The sequence below is a fragment of the Lepidothrix coronata genome, unplaced genomic scaffold, assembly GCF_001604755.1.
Source record: "Lepidothrix coronata isolate B3197 unplaced genomic scaffold, Lepidothrix_coronata-1.0 Scaffold250, whole genome shotgun sequence".
Classification (NCBI taxonomy): Eukaryota; Metazoa; Chordata; class Aves; order Passeriformes; family Pipridae; genus Lepidothrix; species Lepidothrix coronata.
Window position 1 is genome coordinate 582162 of NW_016690430.1, and position 19062 is coordinate 601223.

Consider the following 19062-nt stretch of genomic DNA (forward strand, 5'->3'; position numbering starts at 1 on the left):
ACTGAATAAATGGGGAGAAGAGAGGGAAGAGACACTCCTCCTCTGCAATGCTAACAGGAAAGAGAAGCTGTTCTATGTGCAGCATGATTATTCAGGTGTGCTTTGGGGACCTTCTGCTGGAATGGGCCCAACAACTGAGCTCCAAAGGGAAGTATTTATCATGTCTATTTTAAACACAGGATGGTACTGAGACATTCAGCACAGACAAATCAAAGATAATTTTCATCACATATATGCATACAGTGAATTCTAAGGACATGGAGAAATTATTTTTTGGGAAAAAAAGCTCATTCCACCTTCATATGTTGGCAGTTTCAAGAATACAACACAGCACCAAGTTCTATTTAAGTCACACAGTAGGCACATATGCTGCTTCATAGATCCAGAAATTATTAGCATTCTAAGCTTTTAGAAAGCTGGATTTTTTTTTCCCAATAAACCTATGAATAAAAGTCATGAACAGACACATGAAGGTTTGAGTCAGAGTACGTGGCAGAGTTTACCAACTGTGATAATTCCCACAACCTTTTCAAACACATTTGACAGGAGCCCAAGGCTATGTATCACAGGTGAATGTGGCTTTAAGTCTAGTATAAGCCTCATCAGAGGGAGATGAAACGTAAGTTGCAGAAATTCTTTGAGGTTTTCATCTGATAATTATTAGTGATCTGAGTTGAGAGTTTGCATAAATAATTTCAAGTAATTTCAAAGCCCAGCTTTGACTGCTTTTTTTCTGCAGTTTGCCAGTGTCTCCTTGCAGAAGTACCTCGTTAGTGAGCATCTATATGTAGTCAACACAGCTTGTGCAAACTTGTCAAAGACAGTTTGAAACTAGCAGCTGTGTGAAGCTCAGCTCGGGCTAACAACTCCATTTCAGAGCCAGGTTTCTGGATGTAGAAGTGAAGTTATTTGTCTCCTTGGCTATATTTAGCAGCAGTACACAGCTCAGGATAGCTCAAAGTTAGCACAAGTTTATTCTCTGGTATGTATCCACCAGTATATATCACTATATCTGCCCTGTAAACAAAAAAAGGTAATTAAGTAGCAAAGTAGTCTCACACATAACAATAGGCTGCCAGCAATGCAGACTGAGAAAGCTGCCTTGCCTTTGTGTGTGTTGTATAAAAACATAACTTGTAACCATACCTATTTGCTATTGATTTATCAAACTGCAGTGTATATATTTGTGAAATGCTTGTAATTTAAGAAGCTAAGTTTTAGCTAAGATTAATTTTAAGAAATGTATGAAGCATTTTCTAGCATTAGTTTTTGCATTTTTTTCATTGAAAGATTGTGTCTATACACCCTGGGAAGCACATTTCTTGGCATCAGAGATGCTGTTCTTTCAATCTTCCTTCCTTCCTTCCAAATTGCTGTGCTAAAATCACTGCTTACTCTCCACTGAATACGTCACAGTTCGGAAAATTCATTTCTATCTTGACACAGTCAGGAGGGAAAAATCTAGTTTGGATTTTTTCTGTTTACTATGGCATAAATACAAATATAACTTAGAATCCTCACATGCTCATTACTATATATACATGCAGCAGTTTATGTTGCTTTTTACTCTACATTAACATCTATTAGTTCCCTCTAGTTAGGTACTGTGTACTAATCAGAGACAAAGGTTGCATGAAATTGTCCAAATATTTTCATTAAAAATAAAGTTAAAAAAAAAAAAAAAAGCTAGACTAGAGCTTTAAATGCTTTGTATTGAATCAGCAAAAGAAATGCCCTTAGCTCACCCAGTATGACTTGGGCACTAGACCAGATTTAGAAGACTCTGCAAAATTCTGTTCATAGCAGTACAACCGCACAATTAAAACATCCAAAGATTCAGCTTTTAAGTACCTAATTAAAGGTATTTCTAAGCTTTTTCTTTGGAAAGAAGAACTCAACTAAATATGGCAAAAAGATTTTGAATACGTCAGTCAGTCCCACTCCATGACCAGTGTGCAGTTCCAGCATCACACATTTATTCCATGAGATGTGAAATTGCCATTGTCATTCTACCTGAAGCCATAGGCCACTGAGCTGCTGTAACAGCATTATAGCTATTTCTGACTTTGTGGAATAGGTCCAGTGTTTTTCTCAGAACTAAAGGTTAGAAAATTAAAAGAGCACTTATTTTATCTCCCCTATCTCTTCCTGGAGAAGATTGGGCAAGTTAATGGGAAAGAAATTCATCAAGAGTTCTTAAATACAAAGCACCATCTCTGGCTCAGGAAGTTCCTGAACCACATACTGCTTGATGATAGGAATATTTATGGAAGTATACATGCTTTCCCTTCATTTATAGTGTTCCCTCAACATCCATTTTTGGACATTGTCTGAGACAGGATACCAGGCTAGATAAGACATTCAGTCTGCCACTGAAAGGCTATTCTTATGTTCTGTGGTTCTTTAGATATATTTGGTGGTCTGACTTGAAAACAGAAAGGCCTCATTTTTTAATAAAGGCAAAAGAATGCTATAGATGTATGTGGTTTCTTTGAACTTACTGTAATTACTATTTCAAGATTTTGCCTTCGGTCTTGTTTTTTACATTGTAACGTACCACACCTTTCAAGCACTTAAGCATTCAAAGAGCTGGTAAAGGCAGTTTGGTGGTGTTAGAAGGTAAATTACAGCTCTGGTAAATGACTTGCTTGGGTACTGACTTTAGAAGCTCTATGTAAAGTGGTGATCTGAATGGCCTCATTAACAACTTTGAGGTCAGTGTGCCTGAAAGTGAAGGCAGAAGGACAAGGAGATGTTTTATCTCTCCCTAGCAGTGTATGAAATGCTTATTGACTGGGTTGATCCTTAGAAGTCAGGCCATTATAGTAAAATACAAGTTCTTGGGCTTCATTCCAGGCTAAGATTCACAAAAATAAACATGTATATGCTAATTAAATGCATCAGAGTCTATTTAGGCCAAACAGTCAAAGAGAAAAGACAGAAATAGGGTTGAGCTGCCCAGATGTAGAGGGAAGATAAAGGGGAAATAAAATGTAACCCTAACTGGCTTGTAGTCTTTTTTCTTTAATCATTTTATTTCTTATGAGACTACATTCGAGAAATAAGCAGCTGTTGACTCTGATCAACATGAAATCAATTTGAGTTGAGTCACACAACCATTTTTTAAGTGAACTAACTCTTGTCTCTTGATTTTACAGACAGAACCCTGCTGCATAACCCGTTTTAAGTAATTCAAGATGCACCTTAGAAGATCTTTGGCCCAAGGGCAGAAAATTTTTGAAACATTTAAAGAGAATGAAAAAAGAACAGGAAGATAAAGCTGCACAGTGGCTCAGACGATAGATTCCTGTGAGGGCAGAAGGAAATTGTTTTAAATCATAGACCGTGATTATCAAGGTTAAAAGGAAACATGACTTTTTCAGCATAAAATATGAAGACTGAGATGAGAGGAAGAGAATCAACAGGTAAAAATGTCTGGCAAGGCCAGATTACATGGTTAAGGAACACAAAGGTGCAGGAACAAATTCATAGCACAAGTAAAAATAATGCCCTTGGGCTGGACAGAAGGTTAACCTTGCTTACTGAAGCTTTAATCCCCAAGTCACTCTGCTCTCTCTAGATCAGAGTGAATATCAGGATAGACTGTATAACTATTACAATAGTTCTATCAACAACAACAACAATAATAATATCTGTTACTTCTTTTTAACTTTTCCAAGCCACCTTTTTTCCACTTCATGTGCCACTGATGAAAAAAATGCAGAGTGGATAAAGAAAAGTGCAATATGAATTTTGCCACAATCTCATTCTTAGTGAAGACTAAAAGAGTTTAATGATGGTACTTTTCAAGATCTGATGACTTTGACCGACAGTCCGAGTCAAAATATCAAATTTGTTACTGTCTTAATGTATGAAAAGAACAGAAGTGATGCAGCTGCATCAAGTAGGATCATTCCTACGTGAACCTGAAAGGTAGTGAATGTGAATCAGAATTTATGTACTTCAAACTGAAATGGCAGAGACAACTAAATTCCTAATTATCTAGACAACTGCAATTTCTGGTTGGAATCACTGAATATAAAATTAATTTTTTCTTATGTCTTTCAATAAAATAACAATTCTAAAATCCTTCTTATGATAAATTATATCTGTTACAAAATAAATTTTCAGCTGACAAAAAGTAAACTCTAATTCATAAAGATTTAAACTGCTGTTAGTTAACCTGAATACATCTTATACAGTTAATACAATGCTTCTGATTTGCAGATCAGACGAAATATATGTTCTGTTGAAAGCAAAGCAAACAACAAAAGTGAATCTGTTGTATTCTAAGAGTCACATCACAGAAGCATGTATTGCTTCTCCAGTTAAACCTAACAGAAATTACTCTCTAGAAAGAAGAGAACCTATTCTACCCTATTCTACTGACTCAACAATGCAGAACACACAGACACAATGGACGTCACAACCTACTGACTTCAAGGGCAAGATCAAAATGCTTTGTGATTCTTAGGGTTGCAAATTTACCTGATGTTTCAAGGTTCAAGCATAGGTGATTTCAAGGTTGTTAAGAAGTCTCATTTTTCAAAGGTCATAGTTATTTAAGTCTCCATTTCTCTTTAAATTACTTCACAAAAGCAGGTAAAAGACTGGACTTAGAGAGGGATCACTTGGATAGGGAATAACGAGTAAGGGGGAATTATCTTAAACTATTTTAAATTTATGTGGAAGCTTTTTAATTTTTTCTTTCTTTTTCCTAATAAATTTTATTATTGTGGACAATATGTACCTCGTTTTATACGTGATATAATACTATCTTGCATATTTTGTATTTTATTAAGATTTATGTCCTAATCCTACATACAGCAGGTTTTCTTATGCATAGCTGTTGCTGAGACTTCAATCAGAAAATCGTGCCTGTTCACCTGCACAAGGCAGACAGCTGAGAACTGCTGTCCTATCTTCTGAGCGAATTCGTACCAGAATTTCCATCTGCGCTATGTATGTGCCTGGAAGGATACCAATAAAAACTACTGATCATTGCAAAGATCACCCCTAACTGATGGCTCTTTCAATATAATTTTTGAACACAGTTTTAGTTCAGAGAAAGATTTGAATCACAATGCTGAAGGAGAAAAAAAGCCAGGAGGCAGATTTCAGAGTAACAGTTTTGTAATGTATTGAAGTTCTGCCCTTACAGATGTCCATTTTTCTAGTTTTAACTAAGTCTCTCTTCTTAACTCTAAATTAAATCATGAGATATATTTTGAAAGTTACTTCTGTGAAAGAATCCTAGACATCTGGGGCTTATGATAAGAAAAGAAGCCCTTCGCAATCTTCAGCAAAATAGAACATGGGGGAGATAGCGAGGGTAGCGTTCAGAATTCATTATCACGGTCACTGTAAAGAGGATCTTCTCTCAAGAGCTGTAGCAACTACGTGTAGCTAACTGTTAGAAACAGGAGTCTACGTTGTACACAGTAACTTTAAAAATGACTAAAATCTGTAAGCTTTCTCTGATGACCGTGCAAATCAAATATCATCCAAGTAAAAAACAAGAGTACAGCACAGAAAAGGTATCCAAGTTCAGTATGATATGACAGAACACTACAAATCTGTAATGTGCTTAAGCCATGAGAAATTTAACCTGATGCTGGGGAGAAGAAAGTGAAATAATATTTCTTAAATCCTTCTGTGCAACAGAGTTTACTCCTCGTGTTTAACCAGCAAACTGGCCTTTCCAGAGATCTCTCCAGGTTGCACCAGATACCAGCGAGTATCACACATTGCAAAATGCCATCAGACTGCAATCTGATTAGAACTGTAGCATTTCATTTCCAAACAGTCTACATCAGTTACAGATTAACAGAAAAGATTTAAATTATTGAAGGAGAAAATTAGTAGCTGGTAAAAGCAAGGTATGAAAAAAGCATGCTGGAACTTACAGAAAAACCTCAGGACATGATTGTGCTATATGTTTTAGCTTAGCGTACAGTTTATCATTTCTTTGTGAGAATTCTCATCAAGACTAAATATACTTTCCAGAGATTATTAATTTGTCCAATGAAAAAATACAGAGATTTTACTGAACTGTAAAAGTCATCTCAAAACCTCTGAAGTCAACACTCAAATTTACATAATAGGCATGACAAAAAATGTGACCTATTTCGACTAGTGGAATTATAATCTAATCTATTTAACTTTTTATGATTGCCACTATGGAACTGGTGGAAAAGGCACAGGGTGGTAATGCCTTTTCCAAATTCTGCTAGAAATCTCACCTCTCATTTGCTTCAGGATCTACTTCACCAGCAGATCCTGCCTGAATAGTACTTGTGTTTAATCTGCAATACATGACACAGAAAATAAGAAGATAAGATCCCTTGCCAAACTTACAACAAACAGCAAGTTCCAACAACTCCTCCAGTCCTCCCTTTCACTACCCAAGGGCATACAAAAGTCAGGTAACTATTGCAATTTAATCTCTCTAGCAAAATTTCATCCAACTGACCTAAGAGTATTTTTTATGCTCCCATACCTAGATATATGCACTAGGCACCATAAGCCTAATATAATATAGCCTGTTGTAAGGATGGGTGGATTCTACAGAAAGAGATCTCTGTGTCAGTCAGCAAGAAAAGTTTTCCTGAATTTCTTCCACCTGGCAATCACTGTAACCCTAGTCACATGTAAAATTGTTAAGGCTCATAAACCCTTTTACTGGAAGTGTGAATAAGCAGAAAGGCCCCTGTATTAAAAATATGATTGAGAGCATCAAGTCTTAGCACACCATCTGCAGTGAGTGCACTCAAATATTTATTATGTAAGTTCCACTAAGGAATACTCAATAAGCTTTGTCAGAGAGCTGATGAGAGTTCAGAGGAGAAAGCTGTGTGTCAAGCAGCTTGTGACAGTATAAAGAGACTACAGAAATATATGCATCTAAGGGGAGAGCTATCAGGCACTGAGAAGTTGGAATATAGCTTTCAGTCACTCTCAGTTTCATGAATACACGCTGGATTATTGCATGAAGGGAACCTGCAGCTCTAGCAATACTGTGTTCTGCAATACAGGTGTGTCTGCTGCCAAAGATGACCTTCCTGACAAGCATCTTATTCTCATCTCAGTGCCCTGGATTCTCAATTATATACTTCATAGTCACTTTGACATAATGAATACAGACTTCCTAGAATATTGTCTTACACCTTGTGATAAGAATGAATCCCCAAAAGTAGAATGCCTAGTCTCAAAAAGAGGCAGACTCCTTTTGTTCCTCTCTGTTTCTTAAAGCTCTATTTTCAACTGTTAGAGACTGCTAACTTTCTAACAGCCATCTTCACTTCCTGAGCCATCCAAGGATCAACAACTATCTCATGAATAGTTTCTTAAGTGTTCTGTGCTTCAGCTTGTCTCTTGTGCAGAATAATACTGCCCTGCCAGTGTTTGTTCAGCAGTTGCCATTGTCTGATACAATGGGCCTGGGTTACCATATCTCAGACCTGTTCTTCCAGCTAGTCTACATTCCTTGCCCTTGCCACTTCCAGGATGGGGAGATCCTTTATGAAGATACTTCCTGAGCCTGCCAAAGAGGCATGCTCCCTCTTCATGAACAATGATCATTTTCATAATAAATTTAAAACTGAAACAAATACTTTGAAAAATATTTGATTAATAGCCCTGATAAAATGATATTTTTCCTCTTATGCTTCTTCATTCCAAGAAAATAAAATATCACCTTTCTACATTCTAGATCGATTTCATTATGTCTTTTCCAAAATTTTCATATTTGTAACTTTTGTTGCTCTGTGCAAGTTCTGTGCAATGTTTGTGGCATAACTTTATTAAGAAGGAGTTTAAGAGTTTTGCACTGGGCACAAACTATGCGTAAAAATTATTAAAGTGCAAAGGGTTAGAAATTAATAATAAGAATAACTTAAAACACTTTATAACTAAAATGAACAAAATAGTTCAGCAAGCTCAAAGTACTTTTGCTTAGGGAAATGTCTAACCCTCTCTTACAACTCTTCTCACAACTGCATTTTTCAGCTGTTTCATATACACGCAGCTATAGGTTCTCAGTGTCTTCAAGGATGTCAGGTATGCTCAGTAAACCAAGTATCATAAAGCTCCTGATTCATGCACCCTTAACTGAGATAACTGTAAATAATCCCTTCCCTGTCAATTGGATAGGAATGATGAACTGAATAGTATGAATGCCCTCTGCAGGTAAAACACAGAACTGCTATAATTCTGGAATTAATTTCAGCCTGTCTGTATTAAGAAGGAACTACATAAACAGGTCTATATTAGTCCTTATTAGCCTGTTCTGACATTGTCTGAAAACTGTAAATGGTACAGAGGCATCTCCTGGTATTGTTGATAGACAGTTGATCATCTCTCCCACACTTTTCACCAGTCACAAAAGCAGATTGTGTCTATATTGCTGAATTAGACAGGAACCTGGAAAAAGATCGAACCCTGGTGTGGTTTGACTGTACTAACCAGTATTCTTTCCCATATCCTCTGTATAGAGCTATCTATAAGTCTTTTACCAGTCCCAGGAGGTGCTATGTGTCCTTCCCATAGTTCTAAATACTTTGAGCTCTCTCACACACATGCACATGCATGTACACACAAATTATGCCTAGAGCCAGAGCAGTATGCTATTTTACCCAGGCGACATATAGGGCCAACTAATGCATATTGTGGATTTAACTAGTTCTGTGCCATTTGATTTAGAGACCAGGCTACTCTCTCTAAAGCCTCAATAACCTACTGCAAGAGCCAGGTTTTGAGATTATCAATACTGCATTTTCCTGAAGGGCCAGTTTAGTGTGGGGGCATCATATGTTAGCTGGCCCACAAGCATCAGGTGAAAACAGCTTCCTGTTGAAGCTGTTATCAAAACAGGTGCTAAACCATTAGGCTTATATAGGCCTGCTCTGAGCCTGCTGCTGTCTTTGTCCACTACATATTGCCAGAGGTTTCAGAGCCTCTGTCACAGCAATCTCCTATTCTTCACAGAAAAACAGCAGTCAGCAACTATTGCATGCGTGAACTCTGTGACATTCAGCCCGATGACCTCCATCTCAGCATATTCATGCTGGTTTTCTGACTGACCAAGTCTACTGTGGATGAGATCAACAAAAATATAAATATATGCACTCTGTATAAGAGAAGAATGATCTCATCCCTTAGCCAAGAATGAATGTGAATGAAACTGTTTGAAGATTATTAAAAATTCAGAGCAGGAAACAAGGCTTTTAAACAGAGTCTTTACCGGAATAAGAAGGCTGATGGACAGCATGTGAAGTGCAGTACAAAGCAACAAAAGTACTAAAAATCAAACCCAAGAAAGGATGGCAGTGTTACAGAGAAAGACTGCTTAACTTTAATAGTCACCATCATTTTTTTGTTTCCACAGTAGCTCCTGACCATTTCCATAAGAACACGCCCAAAGCATCTTGCCTTGGGGTAGACTGACTAATAAATGGCCTTGACTTCAAGCTGCACATGAGCTGCAGCTCTAACTTCATGTGCAGTACAGAGCAATAGCTGTATTCAAAGGCTCTAGATATACAGATAAATTATTTGCTTGTACTTGTCCCTAACTTGGCCATGGAAGTTCAGGTATTGCATACAGTCCACAAAATCAAAACACACCGTTACAATGCCTGTCCGTTCACTGAAAACATGAACAAATTACTTCATTCCTATATTTGAGAAAGCAAAGAGAAGTGTTCTATATACAAGAGGCTCATCTATCCTCAGAATAAGAACTGAGGAATAGAAAACTATTTGATCAGCTTTGAGTTCAAAGACATGTCACAGCATACATAACTTCCAAAATGGATTTGTGACACTGGCAGTTACAGCAATAGCTTTCTTTTTCTCTTCATGCCTACAGTATACCTGAAAGTCAGTCAGGTCCACATGCATGGCTTTGGACTTTCTGGGTAGTTTGATTCATTCTCAGTCTATCAGAGGTCTGAAGACATATACTTGAGGTCCATGAAAATCACATTGTATGTATGTGCACACAATTTTGAGTTAAATCCTAATTAATACTTCAGTAATTTAATTTTTTTTCTGCTGGAAATGCAGCAATCTCAGTATCTTCCAGAATAAAACAGAGACATGTTTCTCATGGATACTGCAGGTGTGCTGAGCACCAACTGAAGAGTGTGCAGATCAACTACGGGAGCTGTGATTACTTGAAAATGCTTTTCCAAAGGTCCTGTATTAAAGTGCCTCCTTTTATGTGAAACTTAACAATAAATAGATAAATCTTTTCTTCCCTGATGCATCTGTTGAAACACTAATGGCAAGTTTATTTTAAGAGTAAGCCTATGACAATAGGCTTAACAGCAAGAAACAAAGACAGATACCTTGTTTATTTGCATATTGTTCAGCAAGTTTTTCTTGTTTCTAAAGTGCATTTTCTCCTTTCCAAAGAATGCACGGGTGGTTTTTGTTTTGTGTGTATGCACATATAAAATTTCTACCTCCCAAACTCCACTGTAGTGCACACTACCTGCATTTTCCTGGAATTTATGTATCCCAAACTTTGTTACTTGTCACAGACTTCTTATATTAGTAGTGACTTGCGCAGCTGTCTGCCCTGATATACAAGTTTGCATTTGTATATCACATCCCTGTCCTGGCCAAGACCAATCTAAATCATCCCTCCCTCATAAAATGCCACCACCACTACGCTATTTGTCACTTTTTTGGTGTTTTGTCAAATCTCTCTCCTTTCCACCACAGCTACCTCAAGGCAGTTACTGCCAATGTTAAGCTTTTACTGTTCAAACAAACTTCTTCATCAACTTGCCAATATATTTAATTAAAAACAGACTATCCACCTTGGGTGGGGCTTACACAGCTCCCAAGTTAGGTTCATTTTCACACTCTGTTGCATAAACTGAAGTGGACATTTATCAAGGTGTCTGCAAGTGAAATATCCAAGAAAGCAGGGACTGTAAAGCTGCCAAGTTTCAAAGTACCTGGCCATACCATCTGCACAATCTAGAATATAGCATGTCAACAGGTTGTCACAGCCAGACTGGGACATAGCAGGATAGCAGAGCATGTTAAGCTTACTGCATTTTAACACAGGCCAATGTTTACTTTCTGAATATCAAATTAACATTGAATCTTCTCATTTGCAGAAGGTTTTATGGTTAATACACTGAGTATAAAATTTCCAAGGCTCTTAAGATTATTTTGTATCATTGGAGCTTAACTTCAGCTCAAGCAGAGATTTTATTCGAAAAGCAACCAATAACTATCTGCATCTACCATCACGGCTAAAATATTATTACAATTATGCTTAAATCTACCAGACAAACCACCTCAGTTTTAAGATAAAACTGTTAGCATTTGAACTGAAACTAATTAATATAATAAGATAAAAGACAAAATTAAAACAAACAATTATTGCTAGGAAAAAAATAGTAAGAACTCAGAGACTGATTTCCAAAAAGTGTTGGGTATTCTGTTCTTCCATCCTTATTCACACTTCCATTTAATTCAGAAATATGTGTAATAGTCGTACTATAAGGAACAAAAACAGAAAAAAAAATGAACTGAAAATTCACCATGACAACTCAGTTATGCTGCAACTAATTTTCGAGCACCATCTGCTGGTCTGCTTCTAAAACAACAACCGAATTTCCCAGCTGCTGGTATCTCCCGGATAAATCATCAGGTCTGTATTGACTTATTACGTATTTTGTTACCTATTTATTAAAAGATCCCACGAGTCATGCACTATCAGTATACTAGAGGAAATAACAGAATTCACGTAATAATCGATGGCTATAGAGGAGATGTGTTGGGAAGTTAAAATGGCTGCTCTGCATTTAACATTAGTTGAGACAACCTTGTCACAGTGGTTTTTATGCTGAAAAGGTTTCTAAAGTACATTGAAAATGAAAGCAACTTGGCCACTGTTTTCTCTTAACATACCATATGTCACCCTTACCACAACTCTTGTCAGCAAGAAGAGATATCACTGCAATCTTTTATTTCTTGCAGATTCTCAGCACTGCAAAGTTTTAGAGAAACCTACAGACAGAACCTCATCCTCAAATTCATCATCATGATTATTTCTTGCTCACCTCTTGTTCCTAGCAATACAGTGCCATCTGTTTTTCTGGTCTTTCTCCTTATTCCATTCCATTCCAGAAAAAGACTTCACATTTCCTCTAGGACAGGATGAAAATGTCCCATGTTAGGAGCCTGGATTCTGACAGGACTAACTTAAAAAATTTGGAGCTCTATTCTTTCCTCCTTCTCCCTAGGAGAAATACATATTTGCTTAATTTGCACGTATGAAAATATTTTGTAATATAAAAAAGCTGTAATTGCTTTTTGTTAAAGATAACTAATTTCCAGTTTGAATTACCTTGTAATGTCCAGTTTAGAGGAAGACATTTGAATATTACAACTTTATTCCCACACTTCTGACAAATATATTTAAATACCACAAAAACACATAATGCACTAAAGGGGTTTTTTAAACATAAAATAAAATAAAAATAGTTTCAGTATCAAACTGAAGATACAACTTGCAAGGCCTAGATATAAAACACTGTCTATTGATCTGCTGAACATTTACTTATCTGAGTGTCTCATTATTGAACAGCCACTAAAAATTACCAATTGAATTATTTCTTTATATCCCACGAGTACTTTGTCTACTGCCCAAAATATTTTAGCCAGTCTAGATTTAGTCTGTGTAATGATCAATATTTCACAATAAATCAGAATAAAATCTTGATTCCTACAGTATTCCAACACACACTTAAACCTTTCTTCTTATTTTCATGTTGAAGTAAATAGGACCACTTCTGCATTTTTAGTAAACCATATATGTTCATAATTGAGACTTTGGAGTCCTGTGGAGCTCACAAAAATTTAAATTCAAGTAAAAGAGCATGCAGAAGGCTGGTGTTCATGAACTAGTCTTTTCAGCATTGAAATATGTTTAATACTTCAAGCAAAATTAACACTTCATACAGGAGAAAAAAAACCAAGTTGTTGGTCTGGATCAAGATGATTCTAAAAAGAGAAAATGCAATCAATTCTTAATATCCGTTGATAATTTGCAGGAATCCCAAGGACATTGATACAGATTTTCATTTACAAGAGTACTGGTAGTAGAGTTAATCCAAAAGTGAAGATCCTGGAATAACAAGTAGAAATGTTTCCGCAATTCCTTTAAGACATTATTCCAATTAAGACGTTATTTTTGCATTTGCAAAACAGCACTTTAAAGGTTTGTTTGTACTCTTTTCTTTTTTCACAGTAAAAAAAAGGTAGGTATACTACAATGAAAATACACAACTTTTTATTTATCATTGTTCTATAGAGAAGGAAAATTTATAAACATTTTAACACAACAGCTTATCCAGTTTCCTGTTTGTATCAAGTTTACTTCATCTTCTCACACTAACAACTTCTTTCTCGTGGGTCACAGTGATATCCTTCATAAATTTGTACCAGTCCCAGGATACTCTGTCTAGCACCTACTGACATCCTGATGCATGGGATATGTTATTTTATAATTCTACACTAGCACTGTTCCACTTATTATAGGAAATGGATAGAAGCTGTTGCACAAGTTCTTAAATCTCATCATAAGCAATAACCACTTGTAAAACATTCTTATCTCAACAATTTAAAAACACAGTCCACTGTAAAGTAATTTACATTGTTAAAATACTGATGTGAGTTCCCAGCTTATATCTAACTATAGCACTACAAGCACAATGTTGGGGTTTTTCTTGGCTCTAGTTTTGGAAGCATTAACCACCAGTTGGGAATATTTGCAAATTTTCAACAAAGTTCCTTCCTCAGTTCTATGACGCTCCTCTTTTGATGCCCTACTGAAGTTTCAGGATGTTTTTCTTTTTGCATCCTGATTTAGTTCCAAGATATAAGCCCTCATGGAAGCACCCTACAAGTTTCACAGTCTTCCAAGGAAAAAAATTACAATAGAACATCCATCTAAGGAAGAACTGCATCCTAATAAAAGAAGGTGGGAACAGATTACCAGCAATTAATAATACAAAGTAGCAAGCAACAGAACTCAGAAACTCTTTTAGAACAAATTCTGTGCCAAGAAGTCCACAGTTCTTTACTTTTACAGATTGAGTTACGTGTATGTTAGAGGAAACAGTATTTCTATCTATTGAAGATTTGCATTTCGAATGCTTATATTGATTTCCTGGTTCAGCTGGTGTTTGATAGCAGAAGCTGCCAAAGTGAAAGACTAGTTTCAAGCTTCCTTTCATATTTCTTCATTTCCCTGCCCTTTCAGTCAATAGTTGCTGTGGACTTCAGAGCAGACAGGTGGCTAAATCAATTCCAGAAGCTTGAACTGGTTTATAGCAAGCAGAATTGTTAATATCCTTCCATTGTTTTTCTTAGACAATACAAGACTGCATATTCCCAGAAAGCACATAAAAATATTAGTTCTTTATTTAAAACAACAAGCTCTCTATATAATGTTATCTGTACTTTTCATGGGCAAGAAATGAAATTTCTTCTCTTGTTCAGTTTCACAATGAGTGAAAACGTCTCCATGAAATATAATGGCATGGGCCTTCAGTCACCTGCAGATCCACCGGATCCACAGCCACGCCATTCCCTCTGTTAAAGCTTCTCATAATCTCGTCTCTACCTACAAAGTTAGAATACTGATCCAGCTCACTCACTCTCCTGGTCTTTTCCTATTACAATGCCCTGTAAAGCACTTAATGCAATAGACGGGAAGCACAGAGCTGAAAGAAGGAAATGTGAGGAAGAAATGTGTGCTTTGCCATTGATTCCCACTGCTTTTGTAGGTGACCTAAATTAAGAAAATTGACAGTGCTTCACACCTCTATGGTCTAGATCCCCTTCCTCTCTCCCAGCGTGCTGGTTTAAGGCTGCTGCATCCATATGCTTTTCCCACAGCTGGGACAAGTACAACAGAGACCACTAGAAACAATTTGATATGCCATCAATTATATATTTGCATTTCACCACTGAGGCCTACTCTTCTAAAACCTAAATGAAATTACATCTGATTTATGAAAGAGTGGAAATGTCAATTGTCCTATGATAATTGGCTAACTGTACACTTGCACTTGTCCCACCTTTCCAGGAAGGCTTCATGGTGGTTTATGAAGTTCCTGGAAGGACCAGCACCAGAATAGCATAATATGACCAAAGTTTAATAATTACTGCTTATGTTACTACAGCACCTAGGAGGCCCTGTCATCTATCAGAAGCCACTGTGTTAAGCAGTGTATGAATACAGAGAAAAAAAATAAGACAGCCCCTGCCTCTAGAAACAAAAAGCATGAGAGATGGGTACAACATACTGCCATGCAATCCCAGGCAGTCAGTCTTGTCAAGACAGCACCATCTCCAATGTCAGCTTTTCTGCCTCCCTCAATACGAAGGACACTGCTGAAGAACCTGCTAAGTTTACTGCTTGTGGCAGGCATAAGCTTCCCAACTGAAAGATAATTTGCACAACCCCATCTAAATGCAGGTTTTACAGAATGACATCTGTAATTTATTTTTAGAGAGTCTAACTTTCTTTTTGTCTTCAGCTCATTACTTCTGTCTCTGTATTAATACAGTAAGTTCATGAATCTTATTGGGAATTTCCAGTATTTAGTGGTGGCCACTATCTCTTTTAGGAAACCACATGTGAAAATTCGGACTTTCCTGTGGTTTTCTTCAATGTGTGTTGCATGTGATTTTGGAATTCTATACAGTGACTGTAGCTCTTCCATAAAGTATTGTCTTATGAAGCACCTAGAATTAGCATTTACTTAGGAGGGAAAAGAAAGATAAGCAGAAAGAGAGAGAACCAAATAATCTAATTTCTCTCAATAAAGAGTTTTGAGTCATGTACTAAGCATGTACCTTAATCTTATCTTCTCCAGTAGCACGGAATGGCAGAAACTGGAAAGCTTCTACTTATTTCCTTCACTGGCCTGAATTAAAACCCTGTACATTTTAGAATTTACACCAATTAAAAAAAAATCCAAACAACAACTGTTGCAACACATTTTCTAGGCTGAAACTTGAGAATTCCTTTCAAAATTAGATCATGTAATAGAACTACTATAAGAAGATAACTCTTCTGTGCATTATGCTTGGCTTTTGATTTCTCCCTCATTCCTCTTATGGGAACGTGTTCAATCCTATGTTTTTCACTCACAATGCATTTGTGTAGTCTGCCACTTCTGTGTCTCTCCCTAATGTCTACTCAGTGTTTACACTAGTGTCTGAACAAATCATCATGTTACATGTAAGTTCTGTTTGCCAATGAGTCGCAAATACTAAACAGCGTATCTATTAAATAAATATCCTTCCCCTATCAGATCCAGATAATGTGTGTAATATGAGATATAAAAGTGTTGTGTGTGAAAAACGTATAGAATTATGTCCATTTAGCAAACCTGAACCATTTTCCTCCCCCCCTCCACAGAGACTCTTGAGGAGGCAGGAAAATTCTCTAGGGAGTCTAAGGTAGTACATGGGGTTTGGTCACCTGACAGACCTTCAGGAGGAAGTATTTTGTGAATGTGCTGAAGTCTGTGATTGACAAGAAGCACACTGCTCTAGAAAGTCAGAAACTGTCTGCTTAGCTCCTGTGAGAATGGTAATTGTACATCTGGTGACCTGAAATGCCTTCTCAGCTGGAGAGAGGGACTTGGAGAAATTGTGAGTCACAGCTGTTCATGTAAAAATCCTGCCAGCAAGCACTTGTGGAACTTCACTGTTCTCCCTCTGCATGGACTCCGTGACGTTCTGTCACCACAGAGCATTCGGAGCTGGGAATATTGCTGCTCCCAGGACTCCTTCCACTTCTTTGCACAGCACAGCTCTGCTTGAAGTAGTAAGATTTTGGTGAGATACTGCATATGCTAAGGCCAGTGAGAGGTTCCCAATGGATTTTGCAAAGTTAGAGCAAACCCCAGTCTGTAATGTTAACCAGGGAAAACAACATAAAAATCTGAAAATTACTGAGATGAAAAAGAAAACTTTATTGTACTGAAATATAAAGAGCCAGGGGTTGTGATTTGTTCAGTAATTAAGCAATGCTATATACCTCCAGCTTACCAACCAAACCTTTATAACTACAAACCTAGAACAGACTCTTCACTGCAAATCTGTCCAGTAGTACAACACAGGGAGTAATCAGGTTTCATTCATTTTCAGTGAGCTCTGCTAAAAGTACCAGACTGTAAATTGCTGCTTTTGCCTTATATTTTTTTAGTCACAGAAAGACATTTTAGCCTAATTTAAGTATATTCACTAGTAATTCTTTATTGTGGTTATACTCTTTTTGCCATAATGTTTCCTGTTACGTTTTATGTATCTTTCTTTTCTGTATCATCAAGACTTACTTACTGTCATATTTATAACAGCTGTATTTTTATATCCTTAAATACTGCATTGCTTTAGAGATATCTACAAATTTATTTTGGGGAGTCTTAGGTGTTTCAAAAAAAACTACTGGCCATCACAATTTTTATTGTTAAACAAAAAGGTGCTTCTTTCTGTATTCAGACCTCCTAGGCCTTAAGAAAGCATAGAGCAGGTTGCTATTATTTGTCATTTCAATAAAGGTAAGTTGCACTATGCAATACTGAAAAGGAAGTGACCACAGCTTTTATAAAGCCATTACCCAAACAGCAGTTAACTTTATGGTATCCATGATATCTGATTTCTCTTTTCAATATAGTTATGGCTGGGAGAGCCCTATCATCACCTGGAAAATTCATGAGTGAAAAGCACTGAGCATATGGTTACAGGAATGCAACTATTTTTAGCAAAAGAATCTTCTAAGAGCAAAAGAAGCTCTATCAGCAATGAAAACATTTAATGGACCACTACTACCTCTGACTTTACACTTTACAAAATAGAAAGAATAATGAAACAAATTGTCTTTAAATTTGCATTTGTAAAGCAGAAAAGCATAGAAAGACTCATCCTTCATAAAGGACACACAAACACGATTTAATATCAACACAGCCTCAGCAGAATGTTTAAGTTGAACAGGCAATACTACAACACGTTATAAATTATTCCACTGACACACTAAAGCAAAGACTGCTTATAATTAATACTTGAAACAAGATAACACACTTCAACAGTGGAAAAAATCAGAAAAAAAAGAAAATAAAGCTCATGAGAGATTTCTGATTCATCAGGAAGGTGTCATTAGCTGTCACAAGGAAATATTATTTAGGTTTAACTCCATTTGGCATAGAAGAAAGTGAATCTCATCCACAGCTAAGACAAAATCAGCTATTGCTGGATCTAAACTGGTGAAAAATATACTCTGTCAACTGTATCGGGTATGTGGACAACAGAAAAATTATCATCCTCAAAGCTGACTCTATATAGGGAGATTAAAGCAGAATAACACTCACAGTTCACTGTAATTGCTTTACAACTTAAGAAAAAAACCCAAACAAAACAAATAAAACAACCAAAACAAACAAAAACCCCCCACCATTTTAAAAAAACCCCACTGATACTTGAAACATTCATTTTGGAAACACTACTTTTAAAAAGTGTATTATTCTTACAAGTATTATCGCCATCTATTGACTCTTGCTTAAAGATCTACTTAGAAGTCTTGAATGAAATAGCTTTGTCATCAAGTATGAAATGAAGACAAAAACCATTCCCATTAAGCAGCATAAAAATGAAATAGCCTTTTACATCTAGTTGGCAAGGGGAACCACAATGACCACAATAATTAACTCAAAGTATACAGTTTGATTTCATAACAAGACATTTTCAAAATCCCAGCATTGATATGACTGAGGATACTCATATTACTCAACTTCAAATTACTCATATTCTATAGGCATATGTGAGTCTATTTATAAATATATATATATGTACATAAATATACACACATATATATATACATGAATCCTTGATGCTACATGAATTTTGGAAAACATAACAAATCACCAAAATTTGACAAAATGAACAATAATATACTGAAAAGAATCAGAGGACTAGAATGATAATCAATGTCTTCTCACAGCATTTGCTCAAGCTGTACATACCTGA

General features: G+C 36.5%; 1 protein-coding gene across 2 annotated transcripts in view; it reads right to left on the reverse strand.

Moving 5' to 3' along the window:
* The window catches only part of COBLL1 (cordon-bleu WH2 repeat protein like 1), a 99843-nt gene extending 87683 nt beyond the window's left edge, over positions 1–12160 (reverse strand). For both annotated transcript variants that reach the window (XM_017835189.1, XM_017835187.1), the window contains exon 1: positions 12084–12160. In XM_017835189.1, the coding sequence (XP_017690678.1) occupies positions 12084–12145 (62 nt within the window). In that variant the 5' untranslated portion in view covers positions 12146–12160. The remainder of the gene's footprint in view (positions 1–12083) is intronic.
* Between the last annotated feature and the right edge of the window lie 6902 nt (positions 12161–19062).